Below are 19414 nucleotides of genomic sequence, written 5' to 3'. Positions count from 1 at the left end.
GAGAAGGCTTTCCACAAGGTTTAAGCGTGAGTTTATGGGAATTTTTGACCGTTCTTCCAGAAGCACATTTGCGAGTTCAGACACTGATGTTGGACAAGAAGGCCTGGCTCGCAGTCTCCACTCTAATTCATCCCAAAGGTATTCTATCGAGTTGAGGTCAAATTCTTCCACACCAAACTCGCTCATTCATGTCTTTATGGACCTTACTTTGTGCACTGGTGTGCAGTCATGTTGAAACAGGAAGGGACCAAACTCCCCAAACTGTTCCCACAAAGTTGGGAGCCTGAAATTGTCCAACATCTCTTGGTCTGCTGAAGCATTAAGAGTTCATTTCACTGGAACTAAGGGGCCGAGCCCAACTCCTGATAAACAGCCCCACACCATGATCCCCCCTCCACCAAACTTTACACTTGGCACAATGCAGTCAGGCAAGTCCCGTTCTCCTGGCAACCACCAAACCCAGACTCGTCCATCGGATTCCCAGTGGGAGAATCGTGATTGGTCACTCCTGAGAACACGTCTCCACCATCTCCACCGATCCAGTGGCGGCGCTTTACACCACTGCATTCGGTGCTTTGCATTGCGCTTGGTGATGTAAGGCTTGGATGCAGCTGCTCTGCCATGGAAACCCATTCCATGAAGCTTTCTATGCTGCTCTTGAGCTGATCTGAAGGCCACATGAAGTTTGGAGGTCTGTAGTGATTGACTTTGCAGAAAGTTGGTGACCTCTGTGCACTATGCGCCTCAGTATCCGCTGACCCGCTCTGTCATTTTACGTGGCCGACCACTTTGTGGCTGAGTTGCTGTCGTTCCCAAACACTTCCACTTTATTATAATACCACTGACTGTTGACTGTGGAATGTTTAGTAGTGAGGAAATTTCATGACTGGACTTGCTGCACAGGTGGCATCCGATCACGGTACCACGCTAGAATTCACTGAGCTCCTGAGAGCGACCCATTCTTTCACTAATGTTTGTAGAAGCAGTCTGCAGGCCTAGGTGCTTGGTTTTATACACCATGGCCATGGAAGTGATTGGAACATCTGAATTCAGTGATTTGGATGTGGGAGTGAATACTTTTGGCAATATAGTGTATGTACTTACAATGATAGGTCAATGGGCCTTACTCAAGGACAATTAATGAAGTGGCTTTAATGACCATATATGAATCAGCGCATGCGCTACCTAAAAATAGGCTGCTAAATTAATTTATAGTGCAGCTAAGCAAGATTAATAATACAAAGGGATCTTAAAAAAAGCAAAATAAAGTAATATAAGCTACTAAAATAAGTAAAAAATATATCAAGTAAAATAGTAAAATCAAATAAAAAATGACAGAGAGATAGAAATAAAACTAAAAACTGAAGTAAACCGTAACATTTTCAATTATAATGACCAAAAAAGAGTAAATTAATGTTTGTTGTTAGTGGCCCAGAAGTTCCATATCAGTGCATCCCAGACAAATAGTCACTGTCCAGTTACCTATGGACTGTGCTTTCAGGTGTTTAAAGGGGTTAGCAAGAGTTAAAAAAGCCTTCTGAGCACCAGTGCCTCTTTACAGAACGTTGGAGCGATGTTCAGTGACATTGGCTAGCAAACACCCACCTAAACGCTTCTCCAATTTCTGAAAGCAAAACAAGAAAAAATCTCATTGTAAATTAGGAAACCGCACTCAGCCAACAGAGCAGAAATAACCAGTCTGGTTTCATTTCAGGAACCCCTCGGTTTATTTTGGATAATGTGGATTATACTATTATTAGATAATGTCTATAGCAGAGAAGGTCTCTGATGAGCATCCCAGAAGAGATCATTCCCTTTTCTCATGCTGAAGACTGAGAAAGCAGCAGGCAGAGCAGAGCAGACTAAAGTGAAGAATAATAAACACAGGGTCGCCTTACAGTCTCTCTCAGTCATACACGGCTGAGGAGGTAGGACCCTTAAACTTGAATTTTCTCTGATGGCTAATGCAAATGCTTTGAGATCCCTGGATTAAACATATGCTGCATGTGCATTTAAAGTAGATTGTAAGCACTCATTCATTCACTTAATGTAATGCCAGTTTCCCACTTTTAGAAGCCATGTGTGAATAGACGCAAAGCATCATCTCAAAACATATGACATTTCCAAAAAACACTGTACACATAAACAAAGATATTAAACTAGTGGCTCAAGCTACCGCAGGCTGAGATGCTGTTGTCAGAGTGTGTTCACCCATACAGATGATGAAGTTGTTAAGGAGGTGATGGAGTTTATCAAAGTTTAAACCTAATTTCCATGCAGTGACAACTGAGGAGTTATGGCTTTGCTGTTGTGGTGTGAATGGTAATAATTTCATGTTGTGTGAAAGACAGAATCTGATAGCTTTACTGGAGAATTTATGATAATCCTGCAAATTTATGCACATTATGTGGAAAAGCACACACTGTAACATTAGGAAGCCGTGTTGTGCATTCTAATACAAGTGCATCGAATGTCTTTCTGCCATTTTACACTTTGTACCTCTGCACATAGACTTTATTTAATTATACATAGCCTTGATACCGATCAGATGTAAGAATTATTATTTTACGTAAATATTTTATGGTATTGTCGGACCACTTACAATGGTAGATCAGAGTCTTATGCAAGGTCACTCATTCATGTAGAAGTGGCACTAATGACCACCTGTACATCATTTGAGGGCTAAAAATAAGCCACTGCCTGTCCGTTGTAGTTATCATTTGTAATTCCAGTAGTAGATGACATTTTTCCAATTATTGGTAAATAATACATCAGCCGCTGATATGTATTTCAGACCTGACAGTTTTTGCTGTTTTAGCTTCAGCACACTGAATTTGAAATGAAACAATAACTGCCCAGTTACTTATAGCATTCATTGTGTATTATACTCTGCTCTTCGGCACCGTAACCTGCTTCTGCTCTTACTCACTCAGACTTTCTCTGGTAAGACAGCATTGCAGTGGAATATTTTCAGTGGGCTTTATACTAGGGGTGGGAATTGCTAAAGGCCCCATGATATGATATTATCACGATACTTAAGCCATGGTACAATATTATTGCAGTTTTAAACATATTACGATATGCTGAGTATTGCGGTAACGTACATTGCGATATATTACATTATTATCTTTTTTTCAACTGCAAATACAACCACCAGTTTTTTTGTCAGCAGTCTCTTGTTATTGTGCTACATTTTGCAGGTTGTCTGCAATGTTTGCCCCATTGTAACTTTTCGACTACTGTTCTAGTTTGGAGAGCGAGACAGCATTCTCCAATGATCTGTGAGATTTATTATTTTTTTGCTGGAGCTGATTCAGTGTTGGCTTTGCCATCAACAAAGCAAGTCAGCTTCTTATTTGCCAGTGTCTTGTTCAGATTCTCCCTTAAATGGTTGTGCAAAATATTGTGATACTATGCTATAGATCCCCCCACACTTTACATTATATATATATTTACATCATATACAGTTGTAGACTTTAATTCTGAAAGTGTTAGGAACTTTAAATAGTAAAGGATGTTTATGTAATAAGCATTAGGTGGTTCATTCATGCCTCATTCTACCTTGTCACAATATTTGATTTTGTTTGTGCTCTCTTTGTACTCCTAGTCCAGTTGTGTGGTGAAGGCTGGATTCATGTTGGCGAGGTCTGTCTGAGAATAAACCCCAGCAGAGACAGTTACGACAACGCCCAACACTACTGTAAAAACCTGAATGGAAACATTGCATCACTTACTTCGGCCGAACAGGTGGATTTTGTACTGGTGGAACTGCAGACATTTCAGCGACAGAAACAAGTAAGTTATAAACAATTTTACTTTTTTTATTATTCTTTTTTTAGTATTCTTGTTCTTTTTCCCCTTGTTGTTATGGGGATTGCAGCATTTCATTGCATTGTAGCTGTAATTTTTAGTCTTGCACCAATAAGACTCCAGATATTGAGCTATAAAAAGTGTGGGTAATGAGTACAGGCACGATCCAAAAAAAATACGTCCAATGTGCGTTAAATGTGAAACAACAAGGGAGAAAAAACACAGAGCAAAAAGCCGTATTTGGTTTGGATTCGTTTATGAGGAGGATGTCAGTAATTTTTACTTAATTTTACTTCTCTGTGATGAAACTCTTGCGTCTGGACAGCAATAAAATTACTGCAGGACTAGTTTCTTGTGGGTTGTATTTTCTACAATCCTGGTTGTTTGCATCATGTGAGGTCATATGATCACAGAAAACTACACGTTCAAGATATTCTAAACAGAAAGTAATGCATGTACCTGTAGTTCATGGTATATTAGCATTTTCAAACAGCTTGTGGGATCTAACTCTTCTGATTGTGAGTTTATTTTCTTTCTCGTCCTGATGTTCTTCCAGTATAGAGAGGGCAGAGAAGTTCTACAACCCAAACCAGTTGAATTGTTGAGAGATTCTTCCAAACCGTCCACATTTTTGAAGTGCGAGAAGTGTTTAATATGGAAAAGTACACTAGGAGACTAAATATGGCAAGGAGCGCCAGTTTTTCCAACACACAGTGACATCTGCCTGGAAAATCATGGCTAGTTACATCTGGATGGGACTAAAATTGTCAGACCACCACTGAGCTCGTTGAAAAACAGTAGGTAATTTGACCTGTAATTTTCTCAAGGGAGGAGTGAAAAAACACTGCCGTGGCCAATCCAAATGGAAATAAAATCACATGAAAGAGAGTGCTTAGCTAGTTCAGAGACCTTCCCTTACACAGACATATCTCAGAATGAAGAAAAGTGCATTATGATTTCCCATATGCATTCACTTTTATTGTGGGTGCAGATGGAAGGTTTGCAGAGAGGCCCTGCTAAAAAAGGGAGCGAGAACTAGGTGCTATTCATGTTTAAGCAAATGTCAGAACCTCTGACAGAAGTACTTCTGTGAGGTAAGATGAAACATAGCTGTCAAAATAAATTATCGATTTAATCTGCATAGTCATTGTGTAACTACAAAACAAAGATTGAAGTCAGTGAATGCTCTGAATGGCTTGTCTTTCCATGCTAAAAGCGAGTGCACTAGATGATCTAGTAAAAATCCACACAATCCCTCCTGTATTGTCCCAGTGCTTATTGAGAGTAATGAATCTTAAGCTCTTAAAATTGTGAAGGAAATCAAATAATTTTTATTTATTTGAATCCAAACTACTGCTTGTTTGCTGAATTTAACATATTGGGGAAAGAATAAAACATAACCTTTGGCCTGTGCAAAGGTTATGGCCCTTTTTATATAATTTTATTTTCTGATGTGTTAATCTCAGCAAATACATAGAAACCGTGCACTAAAACGGTGCAGGAAAAGGCCTTATTCAGAATTGCTCTCTGTTGAAGATGCGTTGACTTATTTTCACTCGTATTCTCATATTTTGGTTTGGCAGTTCAAACTTTTATAACCCTGTAGTGCTCAACACTGCACCTGAAACATGAGCAAATCAGTTTGTTTTAACCTGTTTAAACCCGTCTTTTACCCACTGCACTGAATCATGTATGGATTATAGTGCGAATATGTTTTTAAAAACTACATCTCTATGCATTCCTATGTCTCTCCAAATAAACAGGCACATATATTTGTATATCTTACTGATGGTTGAGTGCAGAGGTTTATCCAAATCGTATGTGTATCTTCCAGCCTTAGTTTATTTCCAGAATTCCAGTGCAGCATTTCGCTTAACAGCATCTGATCGGAATTGAACACACATCGCAGTTCAGCAGGACATTGGCGGTTGATTGTGTCCCCTGATGTGCTGGGGTAAATATTAGCCATGTGTTAATTGAAAAGAGAGGAGAATACGGCCTCTCTCCTTCTCTCTTCCTCTCCCTCACCGACTGCGGTGTATGTTTGAGGTTTAAGCAGCTTTTGTCTGGCCTTTGAAGATTAACATAGTTCTTTAAAGGCTTCACTTTTGATGTGAAAAAGATGCAGAGGCACCAGTTTTTCCGCTGCCGCTCTTTTTCTTTTTGGCTGTCACTCATCCACATTCGCTCCCCATGGCTACACTAACCAGAAAGGGGATTTTCCATATTTGTCATTTTAAATCAAAGCACACAAGTCCTTTTCTCGTAAGGAGGTTGTTGATTCATGTTGAAGCACGTTAGGATTGCAGTGTGTGGGGTGCCAAATTTAGTTTGCTTTTCTCCTAAATAGCACATTCTAGACTCTTCTTGTAGCACAGACAGCATATATAACCTTGTTATTTGACAACAGAGTCACATATAGTGGCTGTATACATAGAATCATCTTCACATGGATCTTTTTTCCCCAGAAATTTACAAAGCCATAAAGAGTAAGAGACACAAGAGTAAAAAAGAAAAGAATGAAATGATGTGCAATTCATTTAAACCCCGTATTTAATTGAAAATTATATAAAGACAACATATGAAATATTGAAATGAAAAATTTTGTTTTTTGAAAAATATATGCAAATTTTTTATTTGATGCCATCAACAAGTTTCAAAAACATTGAGGCATGTTTACCACTGTGTTGCATCACCCGTTCTTTTAATAACACTCTGTTAGTGTTTGGGAACTGAGGAGATCAATTGTAGAAGTTTTGAAAGTGAAATGTTTTCCCATTCTTGTTTTGATATGGGATTTCAGCTGCTCAGCGGTTTGGGGTCTTCCTTGTTGTATTTTGTGTTTCATATTGTGTCAAATGGTTTCAATGGGTGACAGATCTGGTCTGCAGGCAGGCCAGTTTAGCAACTAGACTCTTCTAATACATAGCAGTGCTGTTGTAATACATGCAGAATGTGGTTTGACAGTGTCTTGCTAAATAATCAAGGCCTTCTCTGAAAAAGACGTTGTCTGGATGGCAGCATGTTGCTCCAAAACCTGTATGTGTTATTCACTTTTCCACTTCCCCTCAGTCCATTTTAAATGAGCTCAGGTCCAGAGAAGGTGACGAGGTTTCTGGATCCTGTTTATATATGGTTTCTACTTTGCACAATAGAGTTTTTAATGTGCATTTGTGGATGCAGCAACCGACTGTGTTCACAAAGAGTGATTTTTCTTAAGTGTTTCTGAGCTCATGTAGTGATTTCCACTACAGAAACGTGTCTATTTTTTAATGCAGTGCTGCCTAAGGGCCAGGAGATCACAGCCAGCCAGTATAGTTTTTTGACATTGTTTGCATACAGAGATTTCTCTGGATTCTCTGAATGATATTTAATCTTGCACTATTTACCAGTGCAGTTTTTCAGAGTGGTGAACCCCTCCCCACCTTTGCTTGTGAAAGCCTCTCTGTGATGCTCGTTTTATACCCAGTCATGTTACTGACCTGTTGCCAGTTAATCTGATTAGTTGTGAGATGTTCCACCAGGTTTTTTTTTCAGCATTACACAACTTTACCAGCCTTTGTTGTCGTGTCCCAACTTCTTTGAAATGTATTGTTGGCATCAAATAATTGACATATACATTTTATACGATACATTTTCTCAGTTTCATCTTTTGATATGTTGTCCTTTTATTACTTTAATTAAATATAGGGTTTAAAAGATTCGCACATCACTGCATTCTGTTTTTGTTCACATTTTGCACAGCATCACATCTTTGTGTTGTTCAAAATTATTTGCAATTTCCATGTACCTTGTATGTTAAGTTCACTCAGAGGTTTATGAAGATGAACCTCTTTCCTGTTTTAGATCATTTAAAGTAAAGTATTCTCCAAACATACAAGGTCATATTAACTTTTTAATGACAGCCTGAACATGGGGTCAAAATACATTCAACATGTTATGCAGAATTGTGAGGATTACTTACAGCCACTCTGTCATCACAGGAAAAAGGGCCTCAATGTTAAACATACTGTTGGATCTGTGTTTAACTTCTTGTGACCTTAAAGTTGTCATATTGAATTAATCTTTGTGCCGAATGACTGCCTTAGACATCTCCCAGTCCTCCTTTAGCAGAAGTGCAGTGAAAGAGAATAACTGTGGTGTAATCTCGGGCTGCATAATGTATTATTTCTTAATTATTATCATGATTTGGCAGATGACTGCAGAACGTAATGAGTCCTCTAACCCACCACAACATTCATTATTGAGAATCACAATCAATTTTAGAAATCATTTCCTAAATAATACAAGCCAGTCTTTAAACTGTGCTCAACCAAGACTTGCAGGGTATACAGTACTGTGCAAAAATTAGAGACCACCCTTCATTTATTTAATTCACAGTCAAAAGGTTTTAGACAAATTATTTATATTTCAAAAGATATATTTCAGAAGAGTAGATGTAAAATAATCCGGCTGCTTAATAAAGTCAAAGACAAAAGTGTAAAGCCAGAAGTTTGAATGTTAAATATAGTTTAATGAAAAACAAATGAAAAGATACAGAGAAAATGTGACTCTTAACAACCGTGAAGACCTGGTAGACCACCAAAGCTGTCCACATCAGTACTTAAAACATTATCTTTGAGAGAGAAAGTTGAAAGTCAAGCTCCACTCTTGCTTCAGATTTGAAATAATTGACAGGTCTTTCTCTCCATCCTTCTATTGTGAGAAGACAGTACTATGGATCTGAAAGGATGTGTAGCGGTCAAGAAGCCTCACTGATGACATAAACCAAAAGAAGAAATTTAAACAGAGAAGCTTCCCAGAACAATGGAGTCCAGGCCTCAGCATCATTACATGTACTAATGATCACACAGAAAATACAACCAACTTCTAAGACTGAACTGAAAAATATCTCTGTAAATATCTTTGAAGACTGAAAGTAAGAATGTAAGGCAGAGGATGTGTACTTTCTGCTTTTGCTTGATGCTGAAAAACTGTGCTGAATTACTTGTATTTTAATGTGTGTTTTGAATGGAAAATAAATGAAGGGAGGTCTATGACATTTGCGCAGTAATGCATCAGGAAAAGAAGCAATATAATCATATTATGGTGCATTTTGTTTACACTGCGCACCCCATTTGCACTCTTTTTGGCAGCAACACCTACTAGACAGATTTGAATAGCAATAACATTTCTTTTTTTTTGCAGAATCTGTCTCCTTGGGTGGGTCTGAGGAAGATAAATGTGTCATACTGGGGCTGGGAAGACTTGTCTCCTTTCACAAACAACACATTGCACTGGTTACAAGGGGAGCCCAGTGACTCTGGCTTCTGTGTGCACCTGGAGAAAACCCAATTGACTGGACTCCGAACTAAACCCTGCACTGCCAGCACAGATGGCCTAATCTGTCAGAAACCCATTGGTGAGTTTGTTCTTACTTAGATTTAACGGTTTATCAGGTTTGGTGGCAGTAGTCTAGTAATCAGTTTTACTGTAAATCATTCGCTTTGTCTGATCTTCAGTTGTCCTTAATATCGAATCTGATCCAGTATTTGCATTTTCACATATAATAGATGCAGTGTCATAGTTCACAATATATACGGACATGAGGGCTAGACTGCCAGTAATTTAAAGTGCTACAGTATAGTATGTGCATAACGTGACACTTTAAATGGATACATTTTGGGTTTTTTTTTGGTCAATTATTTGGAAATAACCATTATCTAAAAAGCAGCACAGCACTGTCCGGTAACACAGCCATTACAGAATGTTTTTTATTATTACATCAGTTGTGAGGAAAAGCATTGAGAAAATTTTCTTCATGATTCTGATGGCTTATTGCTTATGGCAAGTGGCAAAGAAATAGACATGAAGACACATTTGCTCTGCAAACATATTTTATTTGAAGATTAGTTTAGTTTTTCATCAGCAAATGGCAGCTATTTTTTCAATTTAAAGTTGCTCAACACTGCAGATATTTAGACTGCTTGTTAAATCTGAAAACCTGTCTCATTACTGAAAGTTGTGGGTGATGTCCACTTATATCACCTGTAAAATGAACAAATATATGTATGTTTATATATTTAATTTATGGCCAAAAACACAGATTCCACTGTGCCTTTTATGAAGAGCTGTCCTAGGGAAACTGAGGTTCATGTTCTAGAAGAGTGTGGGCTCGCGCACCAGTAAGTAATTTCAGGTAGAGAGAGAGATAGAGAGGGTCTTGTTAACAAACTACCAGTGTTGTTCCTCTCTGCTACCCACTGTAACGCTAGCTTTACCACACAAATTCACCTGATTTTACTTTGGAATCGAACATGAATGCTGACATGCTTTGGAACTTCAGCTCACTTCAGAGTGTCTCACTGTAGTAACAAAATGAGCTGAAATGTCTAGATGCTAGCATAGAGCACTTACTGTACTTCTTACTGTAAAGAAGACAAAATTCCTCTGATCCTCGTCTGCAGCCGGCATGCAGTGTTTTCTGTACACCCTAAGTGTCCCAGTGATTATTTGAATTAACTCCACTGTAACGACAGAAAACACTTTGTTTTTAATGTGGAAAGTATGTGGGCGCGGCTTCTGAAATCCCTCGCAGTCTGAAGTTTCTCCAGCAGGGAGTGCAGTCAGCACGCAAGTTGCCACGAATCTGCAGCAGAAGAAGCTCATAAATGAAAGTGCTTACAGTAATGTTTGTTGTAATGACAGATGAAGTACAATATCTCACATTTCTGCAAATATTATATCTTTTTTTTTACCCAATTTTCTCCCCAATTTAGTCGTTTCCAATTCCACCCGCTACTTAAGACTCCCCCTATCACATGATGCTACCAATGCTAGGAAGGTGAAGGCTAGCACAGGCTTACTCCGAGACCTGTGAAACCAACCACCACTTCTTTTCGAACATTCATGTCTAAATAGCTGGCAACACAAGTGAGTCCACCTCACAGTGAACATGTCCAAATTGTGCTTAAAGTATCAATATTTTGTGTGACCACCATTAATATCTAGCACTGCTTTAACCCTCTTGGGCATGGAGTTCACCAGAGCTGCACAGGTTGCTACTGGAATCCTCTTCCACGCATCCATGATGACATTATGGAGCTGGTGGATGGTGGATGACACCTTGTGCCCCTCCTCTTTCTGCTTGAGGATGCCCCACAGGTGCTCAATTGGGTTTAGGTCTGGAGACATGCTTGAGCAGTCCATCACCTTTACCTTCAGCAAGGCACTTGTCATCTTGGAGGTGTGTTTGGGGTCACTATTTTATTGGAAAACCACCATGCGGTGCACTTTCCAAAGGGAGGAGATCATGCTCTGCTTCAGAATGTCACAGTACATGGTGGAATTCATGTTACCCTCAATGAACCGCAGCTCCCCAGTGCCGGCAGCACTCATGCAGCTCCAGACCATGATGCTACCACCACCATGCTTGACTGTGGGCAAGAGACAGTTGTCTTGGTACTCTTCGCCATGGTGCCACCACACGTTCTGGATACCATCTGAGCCAAACAAGTTTGCTGAAGTTTATCTTGGTCTCGTCAGACCACAGGACATGGTTCCACTAAAAGACTGCTTGTCTTCAGCAAACTGTTTCTGGGCTTTCTTGTGCATCAGCTTCAGAAGAGGCTTCCTTCTGGGACGATGACCATACAGACCGAGTTGTTGCATTGTGCGGCATACAGTCTGAGCACTGACAGGCTGACCTCCCTCTTCTTCAACCTCTGCAGCAACGCTAGCAGCACTGTTTTTTGAAGCTAACCTCTGGCTATGACACTGAACATGTGGACTCAACTTCTTTGGTCAACCCTGGCAAGGCCTGTTCTGAGTGGAACCTGTCCTGGAAAACTGCTGTATGACCTGTGCTAAAGCTCAGTTTCAGGCTGTTACCAATCTTCTTATAGCCTGGGCCATCTTTGTGGTGAACAACAATTCTATTACTCACATCCTCAGAGATTTCTTTGCCATGAGTTGCCACGTTGAATATCCAGTGGCTAGTATGAGTGAATTGCACCCAAAACACCAAATTTAACAGCCCTGCTCCCCATTCACACCTGGAACCTTGACACCAGGGAGGGACAATGACACAATTGGGCACAATTTGGACATGTTCACTGTGAGGTGGACTGTTGCTAGGTATTTAGACATTAATGGCTTTGTGTTGAGTTCTTTTCAGAGGACAGTAAATCTTCACTGCTATACAAGCTGTACACTGACTACTGTAAGTTATATCCAAGTTTAATTTCTATAGTGTTGTCCCATGAAAAGATATAATAAAATATTTGCAGAATTGTGAGGAGTGTGCTCACTTTTGTGAGATACTGTAGTTCTTAGAATTGTTATTCAATTATGTGTGATTCATTAAATATTTTCATTGAAACAGTTAATATAAAAAAAATCACATTAATTAAAATAGAAAGTTTGTCAAAGCTGCTGCGGGCCCCATGTAATTTTGCCTATGGGCTGGGGGGGTGTTGATGGGGAGTGCGGGGGGTGGCATATTATTGATAATTGTGATTTTTTTTGACTAGAAAATATTGTGCTAATTATTTGTAGATATTGATCAGGCCTAATTCACACTTACTGCAAATTACATTTCATGCCTGTCAGATTCATCAACATTCAGTTCTTAAAAAACTAAAATAATGGAAGGGAGGTGGTGGTGTAATACGTGGCATTGCACTGGCACAGACAGGTTCTTGTTAACAGAGCATAAATGTGATGTATTGTTTTACTTTGCACTAATATCATGCTCTCTGGTAGAGGCTTAAAATGAGTAGTTTGGCAAGAAGTCAAATTTACACAATTTTGCTAAAATATTTTAAGTATTTTATATTTTTAAATATATTTTTAAAATATATGGATTTTAAATAAAACAGTTCAAACACTTTACTCAGCCAAGACATTATTCAATATACAGTTATTCTTTTGTACAAATAACATTGTGTCACAATGTCATACCTACAACTAAAGAAGAAAACTTTGGACACCAGATATATCTCGGTTGATCAACCATGTTTGTGAAAAGGGGAAAATCTTGTAAAATTGATTCAGTGCAGAACCTGTTTACACCTATTCATGCCATTCTGTCTCAGTACAGTAAACTATGTAATATATAGAAAGCATGATTGAAATATGAATGTGTTTCCAACAGCGACTCTGAACCCGAGAGTGCTCCCGTGTAAGACGCCCTGCTTTCTGCACAGCACCTGCGATAACTGCACCAGCCAGGCCATGGGGTGTGTGTGGTGCAGCAACACTAAACGCTGTGTGGATTCCAATGCTTACGTCGTCTCTTTCCCATATGGACAGTGTTTTGAGTGGCAGACTGGAGACTGCAGATGTGAGTTTTCTATTAAATAATAAGAAAATTAAATAGTTTTTTATTAAATCATTTTATAAATATGTTTCCTGTATCACTTTATCACTACAATACATACTTTATGTGAGTACATCTTCAGTGCATCAACAAAAATATATATTTTAGACATTTAGTCTCCCAAAGTTTAAATATGTCAGGTGGTGTGACAGTCCAACCATGCAGAATAAATAATTTATTTAAAAAGGTCATTTTTGGCATATATTATTCTAAATACAGTAGTTTGGCATAGGGCTGTGCGATATTGTAAAAAAAAAAAAACTGACACTAATATTTATATAATATTTTTTTCTGCTGTGTACATATTGTGATGTGAAAAATACAGGAATTTTCACCAGATCATATAAATAGCCCTATTTCTATAGAGTTAATCATTCTAAAGTCATTGGGGTGAATTTGTAGAGGAGTAAATCTGCTTAGAAAATAAAAATATTAATAAAAAAGCTGAAAAATGACTTTTTACTTTCTTTTTGCAAAGTTCTTTTTGAGTGTATATCATCCTTACTTGAACTTTAATGATATGAAAAGGATTTAGGTTCAAGAATAATTGTGATTGGTGGTTTGCTGTGCATGCAGAGACTGCACATCACTCACTAGTAACAAACTCAGTGCATTCAAAAACCCTTAAATCGTAAACAGTACCAGTTGTACTTCTTTTGTAGACTATTCATGGAAAATAAGACTTGTGCTAGTTTTCCTTTTGTATAAAGAGCAAAAAGTTGTAATCTTTCCTGATTTTGGACTGTGGTCTGAACGGCTGAACTGTGACTTTAACTGTACATCCGTTTTGGGTAACATTAATACCCACGATTGTGGCTTGTTTCCCCTGACAAAAGATGGCTTAGACTGGAATGGCAGTGAAGAGCTTGGCATTAATTGAAGACAAAAAAATAGTGGCCAGCAAGAAAAAAATAGCCTATAGATGAATTATGCCATGATATGCTTTTTGAGTATATTATAAAGATCATCAGTACTAGAACACTGAATAACTGCATGTAGAATTAAAAGATGAGAGCTCAGACGGGCCTGTAAACAACAACAACAACAACCACCTGTGTGTAGTAACTGCATAAACCACATAGTAGCTGATTGGATGCCAGGTCAAAATGCCATTGTCTTCCTTTATTTTTTCACAAATGATTTGAATTTTCCTTCTGCTCCTAGTACATTATTTTTGCAATATTGTGATACATATTGTATGTCTTGAAAATGTCTTTAAGTATTGTGATATTATATTTTTGCCATATCACCTACACCCACAAACTGACCGTCCAGATTTGGTTCTGACAATGCTGTCAGTTTATCTGTATTTATATGTATACACACACTTCATCTGTTTCTTTCTCTTTCACACTGTCTATCCTATCATTCTCCTTCTGTGTTCCTCCCATCTGTCGTTATTAAGGCCTGAGGGAGATTGAGTTCTGTTAGAGCAGACACTGTAAATTTCCAGCCTGCCGCTCAGACGCACTCACTATAAACTCCACCACTCGAAAATCCATCAAGTATCGACGTCTGTCCAACTCTGTGCATGAGGACTTGTTCTGGAGAGAGATTCTGCTCTGATCTTAGATTATCCTCACTCTCTATCAGACTCAGCTCCTGCACTGCACTAGCAGCATGTATAGATCTTTGCTTGAAAGTAGCGTAGATCATATAAAGGAAATTTGTGAACTGAAAATGGACCTTTAGTTCTTGTAAGTCATCTTCAGAAGCTAGGTTCTCTCCAGGGCTGTCACTATAGATTAGTAATTGAGTAATGCACTGATTGTTTTAATAATTAAGCAAGAGTTTTAAGAAAATGGACTAAAGGAAGAATGGAAGATAAACTACATACTAGGATGCCTTTAAATTATAAAAAATGTGTCAAAAAGTGCATATAAACTTCAGTCTGTCAGGCTGTTTTGTACTGGAAAAGAGACTAGAAGAAGAATTTAAATTGTGCATCACTGCAAATTTGTCAACAAAATACTTTAAAATCAATTTAATCAAAAAATAAAAAATCTAAAATATTTGCCCTAATTGAATAATCATTACATATTTGCTATCAACATGGCGAAATTAACATAGGTTTCTGTGATTGTGCGCTATACCATTTTCATATTTTACCTTGATTGATTATAATATCATGGAGGGAGGCTTCCATAACATTTCTGTGTATTTGCGCCTGAGCGTGTTTTCAGTGCGCACAGGTGAAAAGAAAATGGGTATAATGACTAAGAGTCTGTTCCAAGAGTCTCCAAAAGTTATTTTATATCCACTTCTTTTTTCCAAAAGCCCTTTTAGACAATGTGGTAGTGCCACCAAAAATGTCTGCTTAAACCAAAAAACTAAACAGAATGAACATGCTTGTGTATCTGATTAGAAACATGCATAAATTTGCTTTTGGTGTAATAGTTTGTTAGTTCATACTTTAGTCTATGAATTGCTTCTTGATAAAATATTTAAATGGTTAAATCTCACGGTGTCAAATGGACTATAGTACATTTTTTGTTTTCAACAACTTTGTAATCACAATGTCATTCAATTATTTTAGCCTGGTTCATGTTTGACAAGGCATAATGTTTCATACATGGATGGCTGTAACAAGACATTATATAGTAGTGCATAGAAGTGAGAGATCATCCATTTCTTTGTTTATTTTCAATGAAAACAGCTATTAAGTTGCTCATTTTTCAGAGTTAGGAAGAAAGGAAGAAAGCATTTATGTAAAATTACACAGGAGCCTCAACAACTGCATATAATGTCAGATTTTTCAGTATTATGTGCACAATTGTCTTTATTACAGCTGTTATTCTTGTCAGTAGGGATATTTTTCTACACCTCGAAATTTCAGTCTAAGAAGCTGGTTGCGTTTTCTGCTTCTAGCAATCCAAATAACACAAAATACAAATTTTTGATTTTTCAATTTCCATAAAATTTTAGATGTCGGATGTCCAAGTTTTTCTAGTGCAAATTTTCTTCTTTTTGTCTATCTTCTTTTCTCAGTAACAGCTTCTCGATGGCTACACATCCTTTTAGCATTGTGTTGTCTTCTTGCAGTAAATAGATGGCCAGAAAGGCTGTAGATTTTTTCGGATCTGTTCCGAAGGCAATGTAGGCTGATAGGATTTGTACTACATATTAAAAGAAAAGGCAGATTATAAGACATTGAATCTTGTGTATCTTAAAGCTCTGGGTGTTGTGTTTTCTGACATTCAGTCATGTACAACTTTATGACCATTGTGATAGTGAAGTTTGAATGTGTGAGTGATTCACGAATACTGTTGTCAGTACAGAATACAGGCTTTCCATTTCCATTTTTCTTTACGTAAGACTGTTTACGACGGGTTTACTGATCCTTATCTGGATACACTAGTTATTGCTTGTATGCTCACTGCTTGAACTGCTGGTCTCTTGTGTGTTGTTTTCTTGGATGTTGACAGTAGAGGATCATAAATACGATTTATCATGGAATAAACATCATTAGGGTCAGCTCTCTGTTGGAAACAGGGAGGATTAGCGATATAAGAATTCTGATGAGGGTTCAGCCCTCATTTTTCAATTGGCAGAGTAAACACTGTGCAGCAGTTCCCTAGTCTGAAATTCCCTACAGATCTACCTGTTGTGATGGAGGATAATTTAATTAGAGAAAGTGTGGTTTTCATATTTAAACAAAGCTCAAGACAGAGATAAAGAAATGCATTGTGCCTGACAGCACAATAATACGCACCTAATCAAAATGGAAATGAGTGTGACTTCACTGGCTTAGTATGCTCCACAAATACGGTCTTTTGAATCTAAAAACCGAGATAAAAGAAATACCTCCCGCATAATGTGCCATCAAACCGTGTGGCCAGTGCATTGTGTTGTAAAGTTTTGTTATGGCTTTAGTTTGATGTTATTTTTTAAGCAGCCTTTTCTTCAGTTTTTCAGAGTTTGTCCACAGCGTTGTTAAATAAATCACCTCTACCATCATCCTGTTTTGAAGCTCAAACAAATGCTTCAACACCCTTCAGTTTCTCTTTATAAATGTATCATCCAACTTTATTTTGAAGAAAGTTTCCTCTTCAGCATGATTTTTTTCGATTCTCTATGCCCACATACAACTCTGAAGTTCTGTATTGCATTTTGAAATCCATGTTTTATTTTTTGTCATTTTGTAGATGGTGATATATCCAGACTAAGCTGTTTTGCTCTGTAGGAGAAATGAATATTTTTTACAGAAATCACATGTATCAAACTCTGTGGTAAACGTAAGTGTCCTTTAATTGATATGTGTGGACACACTTACCTTATTCCCACAAATGCCATTAGGTACTCTAAAATATGAGGCCATTAAGGTGTTGAAATAGGAATATTGCTACATACATAGTAAGTAAGCTGTTTTGGTAAGGTGGTTTTATATTGTCAGTTAAAGGCACAAGAATGTTAGCTTGCATGTATACTTAGCCCCAGACATTTAAATGTATGCATTTGGCAGATGCTCCTATCTAGAACGACTTAGAATTTACTAGGTAGATGTTAGGCAAATGTTAGAGTCTTGTCCTAGGACTCTTATTCGTATAGCATTGTGTGCCTACGTGGGCAGGGAATTGATAGAATTGAACAGATGGATAGAACGGAGAGAGAGAATTGAATGGATAGATAGAATGGACAGATTGGTTGCAGCCACACAAGTTGGTTCTCGTAGTCGATGTGTTGGATGCTGGAGAAATGGGCAGGTGTGAAGACCTAATGACTTTGACAAAATTATGACAGATGATCTGATTGAAGCACCTCTGAAGCAGCGAGGCTTGTGGATTGCTCCTAGTTAGCAATGGTGGGTTCTTCCGACAGTCGTCCAAGGAGGGACAAACTACAAACTGACGTTAAGATATTGGGCACCCAGGGCTCATTGACATGCAAGGCCAACAAAGGCCATCCAGTCAGATCTGAAGCGATTACAGATGCCACGAAAAGCTTTAATGAAGGTCGCCTGGTCCGATGAGTCCTGTTTCCTTCATGTGGGTGGCTGGATATGTGTGTACTGTTTATCTACTGAAGTGATGGCGCCAGGATACACTTTGGGAAGAAGACAAGCCAGTGGAGTAAATATGATGTTCCTGGCAATGTTCTCCTGAAAAACCCCGGGTCTGGGCATTCATGTGGACAGCAGTTTGAAACATGCCACCTAATTAAACATCATTGTGAACCAGGTACATTTGTGGTCCCTCAGTTAAACGTACATTTTAAAACGGAAAACGCATTGCGCAGGTTAGAGAAGAGATTTTCAGTCACTGCGCTTTTTGCACCATAAACAACAAGGAAAAGAAGTGTCTGAGAGTGTTTGAAAAGGCATCGGCTGAACGCCCCCAAACTCTCTTTCTCACTTTTTCCCTGTCCATTCTGCAGAGCAGCCCACACAGCCTGGGTTTCTGTGTTGAGAACTTTTCCTAAGAGAATGGGGGAATAGACCCTCGGAGCAAGGTCTGTTCTCGATTAAAAGTTTGAGAGGTGCTAGTTCAAATCTATTTTTTTTTCTAGTGCCTACAGAGCAGTAATTAGTAGCAAAGGAAGGGGTTGTGTGTGGCCATAAAGTGCTAAGCACACTTACATAAAGTTTTCAGTTTAAGAAGTTATATTTATAGAGCAAGTTTGTTGCCCACTTTTTCACTACATCCTCACAATATGGATTTCTAAATTGAGTCATAAAGGTTAATTTATTGTGAGCATGTATTACATTGTTAAAGTTGGTAGGTGTGTGTCATTAAGCGGAGGAATATTAGGTTTGCTAATTACTAAAAATGGAAGATTGTAAGGGTTGCTAATTTGCTCATTCATATGGAGGACCAACATTTATTACTCCTTATTTAGTAAATTGGCAGTGGCTGTAGTGGTTGTTAGTAGCAGTGTTTATGTTGGGTAGTACTGAGGTCTCAGACCTGCAAGGGCATTGCCCATTCTTTTTGCTGACCACTGGAACTTCACTTCAACTGGTGTTACAAATAACTGCAAAGAACTACAAAAAATTGGCCTATTAACCCAATGACTCCTGCGTATGTTCTCTTAATGATAACTTAAACTCCCATGTTGCTCATGCATTTAAATATGTGCAGTACAGACAATATTTACATTATAGTCACTGTTTTAAAGTAGTTGAAGAAGTAAGCTGTAAGATATTTAAGGCAACAAAGATATTTGTTCAGTATAGTGTACAATATAGTACAGTACAATGAACAAAACAAAACACAATATCTGAATCTGAAGTATTGATAGTAGAAATTA

The 19414-nt window shown here is 38.2% G+C and overlaps 1 protein-coding gene across 1 annotated transcript in view; it reads left to right on the top strand.

Moving 5' to 3' along the window:
• atrnl1a (attractin-like 1a) overlaps positions 1–19414 on the top strand; it is a 383555-nt gene that overhangs the window by 75472 nt on the left and 288669 nt on the right. Inside the window, exons 15-17 of the mRNA XM_037538727.1 lie at positions 3608–3795; positions 8998–9211; positions 12944–13132. Of these exons, the coding sequence (XP_037394624.1) occupies positions 3608–3795; positions 8998–9211; positions 12944–13132 (591 nt within the window). The remainder of the gene's footprint in view (positions 1–3607; positions 3796–8997; positions 9212–12943; positions 13133–19414) is intronic.

The sequence above is a fragment of the Pygocentrus nattereri genome, chromosome 5 (assembly GCF_015220715.1).
Source record: "Pygocentrus nattereri isolate fPygNat1 chromosome 5, fPygNat1.pri, whole genome shotgun sequence".
Taxonomy (NCBI): domain Eukaryota; kingdom Metazoa; phylum Chordata; class Actinopteri; order Characiformes; family Serrasalmidae; genus Pygocentrus; species Pygocentrus nattereri.
This window is presented reverse-complemented; position numbering and strand designations above follow the sequence as displayed.